Raw genomic sequence first — 12,585 nt, forward strand, 5'->3', positions numbered from 1 at the left:
TGAGTATTTAGTCTCTGTGTTCTCTGGTTTCCTTTGTCAAGTCATACTTGGTACTGTGTTCTGTATTCCTGCTTTGTGCTTTTTGCTGCTGCCTTTTTGGTATTTTTGTTTTCCATGCCTGTGCCATGATTAAAGTTACCTTTTTGTTCACCTCATGTCTGCATTTGGGTCCACTCCTTGAACTGAAACGTCACAAGTTTTGCTCCTATTCCATAATGTTTTGAATGAATCCACTTCTCCTTAATTTGATTTATTTTTCTGTTCATTCATATATTTATTTCTCCTTAATACTGCCTGAACCTTATATACAATCCTGTATCTTTTATTTTATCTGTGTAATATCTGTTTTTCTATATAGATGACAACGATCACTGATATAATGATTCACTGTCTGTATAAACCTCTGTGGCTCAATAATAATGTGCATTTATCAACAAATAAAGTTACAAGATGACAAAATAATTAGCACAAAATAAATGACAGAGGTCTGTGTTTGCTTCATTTCTAATGCACTGTGTACAGAAGATAACCAGAGTGCAGAATGTATTATTATTTCGATGATTTTAGGGCCGATCCTGAATGCTGGTTGAAAATAAATCATGCTCAGAATGATTGTTTTCTGATGGCTGAGTGATCTCAGTTGTGTTTGCTCACTCCTGCCTTTGTGAGAGATCTTCCCTCAGGCTAGGAGGGTAGGCTATTTATAGTAGGCTCATTGTTGTTGCTGTTATGGGACAGTGTGTCCTACTTACACCGAGAGCTGATATTACATTAAAGCTAGTGTTGATGTCACAGCTCATATAAGGAATCGTCCTAAAGAGACGCTGGCGTGTCTTGCCACTCTCGAGCATCTGGAGAGATCGTCTCCTGACAGACGCCGCCTGAGAGAAGCCACCATTCACATTAATCCGCCACAGTAAAGAGATTAGCATCGGATCGGCCTGTGTGACACCAAGCGATCACCATTATCTGATTGGATAACTTGAATCTAATACGCAGGCAATTTGAGAACGTTTCAAGAAACCTGCTGCATCAACGTAAAGGGCAGAGAAAACTTCTCCTAATTAATGAAAATGTTCTGCGCTGTCACTAAAAATATTCCCCTGTGTCAGAGGATATGAAGACAGATCCGCAGTGAAGGTCAGAGTGAAACCCGTAAGGCCGGTAATAATGAAGATCATTATGTAGAGGGCAGAAGCACACACACAAATATCTCAGCAAAGACCGGGAGGTTAAGATGTGCTCTGGATTAATGTTTCAAATGTGCACACTCACAAAAAAACAACAAATTACACTATACTGTACATTGTGGCCTTAATGGTTTTTGTAACACGTTTCTCTGCTGTGCAGCTGTACAGTAGCTGCAATAACCCCAACTGAAGTAAAACATATTTCAGCTGTTGAACTGGTCACATTTTATTTGCCTAAACAATAAATTAAACCAGAAAAACAACTCATATGAGCATTTCTGAATCCCTGCTACAGCTGCCACTAATACTCCTGTATATAATTTTGCTTACAGTGTTCACTGAGTATGTTAAGTTAGGTGTGTGGTCCCCTGCTCCTGATTGGTTCCAGCTGATGAGGCGCGGCTACCCTCATTATCTCTTCCTGGAGGATCCCAATCCTCAGGATCCAATATGAAGACAACTTACTTAAGTTTAAACAGCCACTTGAACTTGCCAATGTGGTACTTGGTATTATACTTGTGATATTTGTACTTGTGTTATTTACTAACCTGTTTTTGGCTGAAGTGTTTTGTTCACTAGCTTTAGACTAGGGCAGATCTAGTTGACTTGGCTGATAGCACTCACATAGAGATATTTTTATTTAGAAGCACTAGTTTTAGTGGTGCTTTTTGCTCCATGTTTTGTAGTTATCAGATAAAGGTTAGATCGTGAAGCTTTTCTTTCCTTTTTTGATTTTGTTTAGCTAGTTAAGACTGATTTTTAGAGGAGACTTTTTTGGTTATATTTATTTATTTTCTTTGGTTTGAACAGTATCCACTCACCCTTTGTTTCCCTTCTAATTTAAGGGAATAAATAATCTGTTTTCCAGAGTAGAACTGGTTTTATATGTTTATATGTTCTCTGTTGTATATTTAAGGCTTATTTACATGTTTAGGGAAAGTAAACCTTAAAGTACATTTTAAAGAGCGATAAACTTTCCCGAAGCTAAACTGGTGCCAAACTCACACACCCAAAAGTCCATCTCTCCTCTGACCTCTGACCTCTACAAGCACTTATATAACATGAGAGGGAGTGATGTACTGAAAATGAGCCTGTGGCCTCGTGCCTATGACCACAGCCGTGCTGATATTCACACACATCACAGCCACTCATTAATGGTGTAATAAGTGACAACGAATTATGATTTCTTTGTTTATTTAATCATTTATTTGGCTCCGCCGGCACAAATAGTTCTGCAACTGTGCTGGGACTGCACTGTTGCCAAGCAACACATCAACATTTTCCTGAACAGCAGCTCGCTAGCTTTGATCTATGAGTCCACATGTTACCGCAGCTCAGTCGACGTTAATATTTTTGACACTTAGCCAAGTCTGAAAGCCTGAAAGTGTTTTTTTGCCTCACGGTGTTAGCTTTGTTTTTGCTCTTCTTTGTTCTGTCTCATGTCGTATGAGCACACCTGGAAGTATCCAGGCTTCTTTCCTTCCCAAAAAAGACTCATGGACTAACTGTTATTAAATAGATAAAGTAGATAAATAACAATATCACACTACTTTAGTGAATAAAGGGATTGATTTATATGGACAGATTAAAGCAGGAGTTAGAGATTTTGATTTATTTGATTAACTGATTCATTTTAATGGCATTTAATTGTGCAAAAATGTAAGCTTTGGTATCATTTTTTATTTATATTAATTCAATTCATATAATGTGTTGTGTATAGTATTTTAAGTGTGTACAACAGGAAGATTAGCTGAGTGGTAAGCCTTTAAATAAAGAAATAACTTTTAATTTGCTCGAATGTTTTTTTTGTCATATTTCTGACTTGTCTGAATTTTTTTGTTACATTATCTCAGCTAGAAATGACCTGTTTTGTCCAACAAGCAGTGTGAAACCCCCCAAAAAACAAAATTAAATTAAAGAAAAATACACAAAAGCAGCAAAGTTCTCACATTTTGTGGCAGGAAACAGTGTGATAGTGTTACTGTGATAATATTTACATATCATAGGTGGGTGTCTAAAATGAAACATGGATACATTCACATACATAAAGCATAAATACATAAATACTCTACATTCACACATTCATTCATCTTATGATCACACATACTCGACTCACTCCTCTCCCCCTAGAATGAAATATTATCAACATTCAGCTATCCAAATAGCCTGAAGCATGTGTAAAAAAAAACACCAGTCAAAAGGGAAAAAGAAGGCGTGCATCGAGGAAAACTGTGACCATGTGTGCGACACAGTGTCTGATTCTCCAAATGAACACAAATGATCTTCTGAGTGAATAAACAAATCCCAGTTAACCCTCATTTAATGCGTTCTTGAGAACAAAGTATTCTCCATAGTGCAGCCGCAGTGCATGCAGCACGCATTAGCAAACACTGAATCTCAGTCAAGACTCGTGGGAAAACTGTAGCTGATGATCACCAAGGAAACAAGGACGAGGAGGCTGCTTTAATTCCTCCACGTGAATTAAGCCCAGGTGACCTCAAACAATGTGCGAACACAAAAATAAAACAACAAATAACAAACCTTAATTGAATGTGCCCGTCTCGCCTGTTTTAACACCGTCTTCCAAATGAGTATGCTGAGATCTGAGGCAATCATGATGCACTCCAGGTGTTTACGGTAATGATGGTAAAAGAAAGTGGGGGATCAGAGCGAGCTGGGAGAGTGCCATATTTCACTGAGTGTGTAAATGTAGAGGACAAAAGAAACATGCAGAGCTGGAGGCTGAATTTATATATTTAAAGAAACACATGTTGTTTCCAGTGTGTTATTTTACTCTTTGACACTCGTGGCGTGTGTTGGCTCAATACCTGCTCCAGTATGGAATTGATCCGGTCCACCTCACAGTCGATGAGAAAACGTTTCTCCTGGCGGCGGTCCATCTCCTCGATGATTCGTCTGTACTCTGTGGGGTCCACGATGTTTCCCACCGAGCGAGCTGTCACCTGCCAGTTATTGGCTACAGCCGACTCCATGATGGCCTGGAGGATTGCAAATCCTAGAGGAGCACAGGGAAAAGAGCTACATTGTTGTTTTTAAAGCACATAAAAGTTGAGGCACACCTTAACCCGTTTAAAGGCTTTTAACCAGCAAATATTAATAAACGTATGATGCACTGTGGAGCTTGTAAGAACAAACCTGCAGCTTATGATACCTCTGAGTAATTACCAAGCGGCAACTTCTTCTTGCCAAAAGTGCCAAAAACTGCAGCTCCTCAAGCGGTCACTCGAGGCTGGCTACAGATCTTCATAAGCCCCTATGTTAAAACGTTTCTTAAAAGGTTTACAGCCTGGTACCAAAAAACATTTTGGTCTCTATAGCTTACTTCAACGAAGAAGATTACCTTTATTGATCCCCCAATGGGTAAACCACACACACATAAAGGGCTTATAGATGGTGGAGTGATGAGTGGTGAACTGGCACCTCTCCAGTCCATACTGGACTCGAACCGGACAAGTCTCTATGGACTTAACCTCCATTTTTATAACAATACCTCAGGTCTGCCAATGATTCACGTTTTTGCCCATTTTTGGATCAACCAGGAGGCGGCAGAGGCCAGAGCCACCACACCTCTTCATAAACCTGCAGGTGACATCACGGAAACGACGTCCTATATTTTATATTGTCTATGATAATAACCAAAGATAAATCAGGAGGTGGGGCATGGGACATGTTCTTGCATTATATGCATTAACAGTTTGTATATTTATACAAGAATTAATATCAGAGAAGTCTGACAAAAAGTTAAGGAAGACGGTATAAGAGAAATAAAATAGACAAAACATATTCAGGAATAGAGAAAGGAAAGACGATATGGAAAAGGAGTCCACAGAGAGATCGATATAGCCACAAAAGATTAAGCTGTGGTTCCCATTTGAAAGACAGAGAGGTTACAGAGCATAATTAACCAAGTCTTTAACTGGGAAATGGCTGAGTGTCCCATGCTGCCTTAGCAGTGTGTCACTGGAGACCATCTCAGTTATCTGCCTCACTCAGACTCACACATTTAAGGCTAGACTTGGCACAAGTAGAGAGCAAAGACACAATGATAAGATGACAAATAATCTGGAAAATGTAGTTAAATGGACTGCTAAATAAGCAGTTAAGCAAGCACAATTGGAGCAACTCAGTGTTGTGTTTACTGCAGAGCTCACTGTGCAATGGGATGAATCAGTCACTGAGGTGTATGAAAGGAAGAAGCTGAGCTAACAGTAACCTGGCTGAGCGCCGCACTGAAAAGACACGATAAACCTGCAGGAATTTGGAGAATACCACTGACGGTTTACTAAGGAGGTTAGGGATACATGGTCAGCAGTCATGATGGGCCACAAAGGCAGTTTCTAAATCAGCCGAAAAATGAATAACAGCGACTCGAGCTGAGAACAAAAGAAACCAGAAAGCTTTTGTTATATTCATTTAAAATAGTTAAGGTGAGGGAAGTCATTTGTGTTTCTACATTACCTTTGGGAAAACAAACAAGAGTTCTGGCTAGAAAATAAACAAGAGCAGCAATCAGACGAGCAATTTAAGAAACAACACGTCATGCACCTTCAATGACACTTCAAGTTTCTTATTTGTTTTGAGTATTTGTTTCAGGTAATTGTTTTGAATATTTGTTTCGGGAACTTGTTTTGGTATTTTTTGGGGGGTATTTGTTTGAATATTGTTTGTTTTGTTTGACAGATTTTGATTAATACATATATGTATGTACTATGTTATATGAATTGTCTAAATTAGATTTCCACTGAGGTTAATGTTTTGAGCAGGAACCCCTCGCTTTATATCCATTCATCTGATTAACTGTTACAGTAAAATCAGTGGTGATATTATCAGTTAAAGGGTGGCATTGGTAAATTTTGATTATAGAGCTAGTGCAGTTAAAAGGCAGTGAAGGTGAACTGTGTGATTTACTGGGATTTTTCCAGGAAGCCAAAACCTCCCGCTGAGCTATTTGAAGGTTTTATGGAGCCGATTCAACAAAGCATCTGTTATGTGAGGACAAACACGGTGACACGCTCACTCACAAACTGAAAATGTAATGGATAATACCATCTGATGTTTGGTTCTCAAAAAGGGTTAAGAAACATTTAATTTCATCGTAATTACGTATATTATAAGATTAACAATTATAGGTTTAAATAAAATGAACACAGTATGGCTCCTACTAATCTTAACGTCCAGGGATGAACCAAAACTACAATAAAATTTTCACACAAGTAATGTACAATATTTACGTTTACATCATTACTATTTTGGATAATAGGTGCAGAATTACTATGAAGAAAGTGACTGGCCGACTGGCTGATTGACCTGCAGTAACAGGAAATGGGTCACTGCCACAGGGCTTCATGTGGCTTTTTAAAGGAATCAATCTCTTTTAAAACATCGATCTGCCTCTGTGAAACAACTGTGACGTCACACCAGCTTTGTTTTGGAGTTCAGGATGATTTTTACTTGAATTAAGTTTGACTGAGTTGACTTTACAACACTTGCATGAATTATATAGATAATATTTAGTATTTAATATTCATTTTTACAAATTACTGTATGGGGTTTTCTATTTTTGCAAAATGTCAAGATTAAAATGTTTGTGTTCAAGGAAAGAAATAACGCTCAATTTAATTTCTCCACAAACTAAGTGACTATGTTTACCTCCTTCCAGTTCATTGAGGCTGTGAGACAAAACTTATAAATTTGGATGAACAGCAGCCATATAAAAAAAAAAAACGCATCATGTAGGAAGAGCGGTGACCCTTGAAAAAGTAACATCTTATCAAGCAGAAAATATATTAATAAACCTAAAACAGCGGAATAAATAACAGCTCCCAAGATAGATAATGACAGCCCACATCAGAAATTTGCATTTTTCCATTATGTGAAGAAGAGCACGCAGAACATGTTGAGTGGTCGTGAAAATGCACGGCGACTGGAGCTCATTACGAGCCGTATTGAGTCATAACTAACAGACAGAAAGAACTGGTTCACCACCATCCAACACGCGACAGCTGACTGGACTAAATGAGCAGAAGCAGCATCTCATGCTGTGTTGCCCTTTTTCTTTCAGAGCAGAGATAAAACTGCTGATTCCATAAAATAATGCATATTATTACGGGTGCTGAATAAGCTGGTGTAAAATGTGTTTATGTAAATACAAGTCAGCTACAGAGCCTCTCTGCTGGCAATACACAGGCTAAATGAAAACTGGTTCTCACTCTCTATCATAGTCAAGTGATGCATAACATCCCTGCAGCACAGCGCAGACTGCTCTTCATTATCATGGCTACTGAAGCTGTATGTATCCTTCCTATGTTATACAGAAATATAAAGTGCTGATTAATACTTTAGAGTTTGGGTGTGTTTCACAGTTGTTCATGCATTATCTGCGAAGGTATACATATTATAATGCCTTGTCTTGGACTATTAAACATGCCTTTTTAATGTTAAAGTGTTGTTAGACCTGGATTTTAAACTTACCCCTCTTTCCCTCCCTGGAAAATGTTTCTCGCTTATTGTTCCTTTACTTGCATGTTTGACCTTCACTGTGCATAATGATGTATGTGCATCTGCTGAAAGGGGAAAGTTTCTTCTGTACTCACCTTAAAAGGCAACTTTGGTATTTTTCATGTTTTTGTGTCAAAGTGACTAATGGGAACAATAAGTTTTGAATTTAGTACAGGACTGAGTGAGAGTGCTGCAGTCACAAACCAGGCTACAACCACAGACAGTATAAATATGGACGACGTAACCGTGACATCACCCACAGGTTTCTGAAGAGCTGTTCTGATCTGAGTGTGGCAGCTCTGCCGCCTCCTGGCTAATTTAAAACTCTGCAAAGATGTGGATCTTCGGTGAAGCTGAGGGGGCTCAATGACACCTACTTGCTCAAACAAGCCACCTACCTGTCAGTCAAAGTGTTCACACTGTTAATTCTGTATAACTTTAAGCCTTAATATAATCTGAATGTTTGAGTTATATGAAAATTCAGACTCTGTACAGTTAGAGACCAAAACAGTTTTTTGTACCAGGCTGTAAAAATGTTTATTTCTGCTGTGAAGTTAGACATTTTACCATGGGGGCTTATGGAGACTGACCTCTGTCGCCAGCCTCAGGTGGACATTTGAGGAACTGCAGTTTTTTTTTTTTTGGTACTTCTGCATTGGCTTCACTTAATAGCTACGGAGGGCATGGCTTGGTTACAATGTAATCCTTATATCTTAAAATCCAAAATGCTGTACGTCCAATAAGACGACTCTAAAGAGAAATCAAAACATTTTCTATTCCTTTTATTTGATCCACTGTGTCTGACCAAGTCTCTCACTCAAGGAGAAGTCTCGTTCTGAAATCTTGAGGTGACTTGTTACAGGAAGTCAGCAGTGAACATAAGAGCATAGTAATGCACCAGCCAAGAAGAGAAGTCAGTTGTGTCGGAGTAAAGGAATGAAAATGAATGAGGACTTTGAATTCGATGGCTATTTATTTGAGCCGGAGGTTTAAGGATAAGACTACAAATAGAAGAGCTGTCAAGGAGAGTGAGAGGGAGGCGAAAGGCAGAGGAGATGAACCAGCTGCTGCAAGGCTGCGAAACTCTGGAGACTGATGATGATCCTGTGGGTGATCCTCAGTCCACAGAGGAGATTTCACGGATCAGATCAAACAAAAGAAAAGAAATACAGAAAACTATATTAAGGCTTAAAGTTTTGCATAATTAACAGCATGGCGGCTTGACAGGTGGGTGTTACAGGTGGCAACATTTGAGTTTCAACAGCTTTTCATAAACCCCTTCAGGCTTCCTCCGTCCAAGTGGTTCAGTGACCCAGATTCCTTATCTGGACATCTATGCACATTTAATTGAATCCGAAGGTAGCATTAGATAAAGTGTGTCTGTAAATAACCAACATGTTTATAGCCGACTGTTTGATCTGGGCTAAAGGCTTTTAAAGATTTAGTTGGAGACAACAGTCATGCTGCAAAACTGTATGACTGTTCTCCAGCAGCCTCCCACTCAAGCTAGATATCCATCTAACTGTCAGCAGCATCATTTAGCTATTTACATCACTGACAGTGAATATTCATGTGTCTCGTGAGCCTCAAATCTTTGGTTTGGTTATTAATACAGCTGTTTAGTTTCAATTCGATACTTCATAATTATACCTAACTCCTATCCTAAAGTAGACGTAAAGCAGCATGGTTCTCTTTCAGACTTGTCTTTAGCGTTCATGTGCAGAATAAACGGATGACATTTGCTGTGCCGTGCAGTGCTGACCTGTACTAACGTGCATCATTTCATCAGTTTAAAAAACACACTGGTGACTGGTGGCTGTTACTAATGGACATGTGAGCTGACAAGTTCCCAATAGAGCTCCTAAGTATTCAGAGCACAGTGACTCAGCTGACATGTCCGCCCTCCATTCCCCTGCTGGTGACCTTCACAGCGAAGTGCTCGGCAGACAGCACTCAGATCAGGTATGGCCTTTAATGACAAGTGGCTCTCGCTGGGTGACACCACATTAGCCACTCAAGAGTCTGAAGAGGCAGACGTGATGCGTGTGTCCTCATGTCTGACACTCGGGGAAGGTTAAGGAATTCAAAAAAGTGGTATTAGAGTGACTGTCCTGTCTGAGTACATTGTGACTGAGTCTGATTATAGATAAGAAGCTGCGCCGCTGACCTGAGACTGGATCTGAATCTGTCATCATCCAGACTTTATCTGGTCACACAGGCAGAAACATGTTGTTTTTTATATCAGCTCAAACATATCAAAACACAACTCCAGTCAAGTATATCTCTGCTGGCAGAGGGGAAATGAAAAAGCAGAAGAGAGTGTCAGCTCTCCTCCCCAGTACACGTAGTACTGAATACCATAAGCTCGAATATTGGTGACATTTTGAGGCGTGTTAGTAGCTGCTTAAGAAAAAGGATTTGAGGGGATTTACAAACGATTCCCTTGAGAGTTTTATTTTCGTTCCTTTTCTGTCACTAAACTAAGCTGGATATTTTGGATTCAAACATTTGTATGAGCTTGTCGATGTTAAGCTTACAATTAAAGATATGCAGAAATAAAAAAAAAAAAGCTACGTTTGAAAGTCCTGAAGGAATTAACCGAATGTGACATTTAGTGTGCTCTGACTTCAATAACCACAATGCAAATGTGAAATCCGAATGGCAAAGGACATGCGATGTCTCTCTGTGAATGTTAACACTGGTGTGGTTTATCACTCGCACAAATGACAATGCCTTTTTGGTGCAAGAGTTTTCGTTGACTTTGTAAACAGATGGTGCGTTTTACAACAGCCAGCAGGCAGGAGAACCATCAAGGGCGTTTACAGAGTCAATTATTCAGCACCGTCATGAAAAATAATACATATTCAAAATCAGGAGCTTATTGTCACAAAGCTAAATATAGCACGGAAATCACAAAATGTGTTTTTACAAAAGCAGTGGTGATGTCAGGCAAGACATGAAGCTTAGGTGTTGTATATTAGTGCTAAATGCAGTTACAGGAATAACTTGATATCTAATATCAGTATGAATGCATGTGTTGAACTTCTTTTAACTCACTGTTTTAGTTTCACACCCTGAACCTCTACGACACATTTTAGACCTTCGACCCATCAGGCAGTGCTGCATTAAAAACTCACGTCACTGTATAAAAGATATTTTTACATGGGCGCGGGAACTCGCTGCATCTACAAATGCGAGTAAAGCTGAGCCGAGCTCATCTGAGATGGACTGAGGGAAAGTGTAAAGGTGTGCTTTGATCTGACGAGTCTGCATTTCAGATGTTATTTTTGAAATAATGGGCATTGTGTCCTCCAGGATTAAGAGGAAAAAGACTATCCAGATTGTAACCAGCTCAAAGTTCAAAAGCCAACATCTGTGATGGTATCAGGGTGCGTTAGTGCCCATTGAGTGATGGGTAACCTGCACATCTGTGAAGGCACCATTGACGCTGAAAGGTACATACAGGTTTTGGAGAAACATATGCTGCCATCTAGACAACATCTTATTCATGGACGTCCCTGCTCATTTCATCAAGGCGATGTCAAACCACAGTCTGCACGTATTACAACAGCATGGCTCTGAAATAAAAGAGTCCGGGTACTAAACTGACCCGCCTGCAGTCCAGACCTGTCCCTCTTTGAAAATGTTTGTCACGTTATGAAACGTAAAACACGACAAAGGAGACCCTTGAGCAGCTGAAATCCTACATCAGGAAAGAATGAGAAAATATTCTTGCTGAAAGCTACATCCAGGTTTTGGAACTGGGACAGAAGGGGGTGTTGACAGAGGAAGCTAAGAAAACAAAAAGAGAGTGACTGCTGGACAAGAATAAATCTGGGACTGACTCTAGTCATTGGCGAGAGCTTGGTGAAATAAAAGGCTGAAAGTAATATTAGTTGGCTGCTATGTCTTGAGTTGTCACACCTGATTGATGTTTGACTTGCTAGTTTTTGTTCATAAGTAATGTGATCATAACAAATACATGCGTGCAGCTGTCCATATTCACAGTGGGATTACACTCTGTACAACTGAGGCGCTAAATCACAAGAATACTCATTTCTACACAGTGTTGCTTAAAGTAAATAAGGAATCAGGCTGTAAATACTGAAAATCATAAATAACAAAGTCAGAAGTAGATGAAAGAAAGACACACTCACACAGTATCTGTCGGCAAAGAACAAAAGTGAAGAAAAAGCTTTGAGTTGTTGCAACATCTGATTCCTCATTCTGCACAGCGTGTCCTTTCATCACATATGAACTCAGTTTTGGTGGCTGCTTCTTAAAGAGAAAGAACAGATAACAACTTGTCTCATGAAGAAGTGACATGAAGCATCCTACGGCATGCGGACTACACTTAAAATGTTTTAACATCATGCAAACGAGCAGTACGTTTGCAGTGCAAGATCCAGTGCCAGTCAGGCTGAGCGGTAAACATTTGGTATGTACTCCCAAAAAGTTGTTTCAAATGTCTCTTCCTCTCAAGCTACCACACCATAAGCACAACTCTGAGTTTATGTTTCATACTGTACTGATGCTCAAACACAATTCTGCACACTTTGCTTTGAAGTTTGTCCACAAAATACACCCAAAAGAAATTGTTAGAGCGAGCAGCACAAAGCAGAGTTGGCCTGTATGTGGGATTCTCTTGAATATATGAGCTTAGTAGCCCACACATCACTGCCCAGGAGATCAGTATGTACTCCTCTGATATGGAGCTCAGAGGATTGAGTTCAGCTGTGCACAAAATAATACTGTAGGTTACTCACAGTCACGTATCGCATGTTGGCATAAAGCATTTTCTAAATCACATATTATCATAATTTTTCTTTAACTTCATGATCTGCTCGCCTGAAATCTTCAGATCCTGAAGGAAAAA

At 39.5% G+C, this 12,585-nt stretch overlaps 1 protein-coding gene across 7 annotated transcripts in view; it reads right to left on the reverse strand.

The window, feature by feature from the left end:
* Window positions 1–12,585, reverse strand: part of LOC104919730 (glutamate receptor 3) — a 77,460-nt gene that overhangs the window by 39,981 nt on the left and 24,894 nt on the right. For all 7 annotated transcript variants that reach the window (XR_003461454.1, XM_027273465.1, XM_027273464.1 and 4 more), the window contains exon 4: window positions 4,019–4,206. Coding sequence is in view for 6 of the 7 variants with exons in the window: in XM_027273465.1 (XP_027129266.1) it covers window positions 4,019–4,206 (188 nt within the window). In the remaining variant the exon portion in view is untranslated. The remainder of the gene's footprint in view (window positions 1–4,018; window positions 4,207–12,585) is intronic.

The sequence above is a fragment of the Larimichthys crocea genome, chromosome XXII, assembly GCF_000972845.2.
Source record: "Larimichthys crocea isolate SSNF chromosome XXII, L_crocea_2.0, whole genome shotgun sequence".
Classification (NCBI taxonomy): domain Eukaryota; kingdom Metazoa; phylum Chordata; class Actinopteri; family Sciaenidae; genus Larimichthys; species Larimichthys crocea.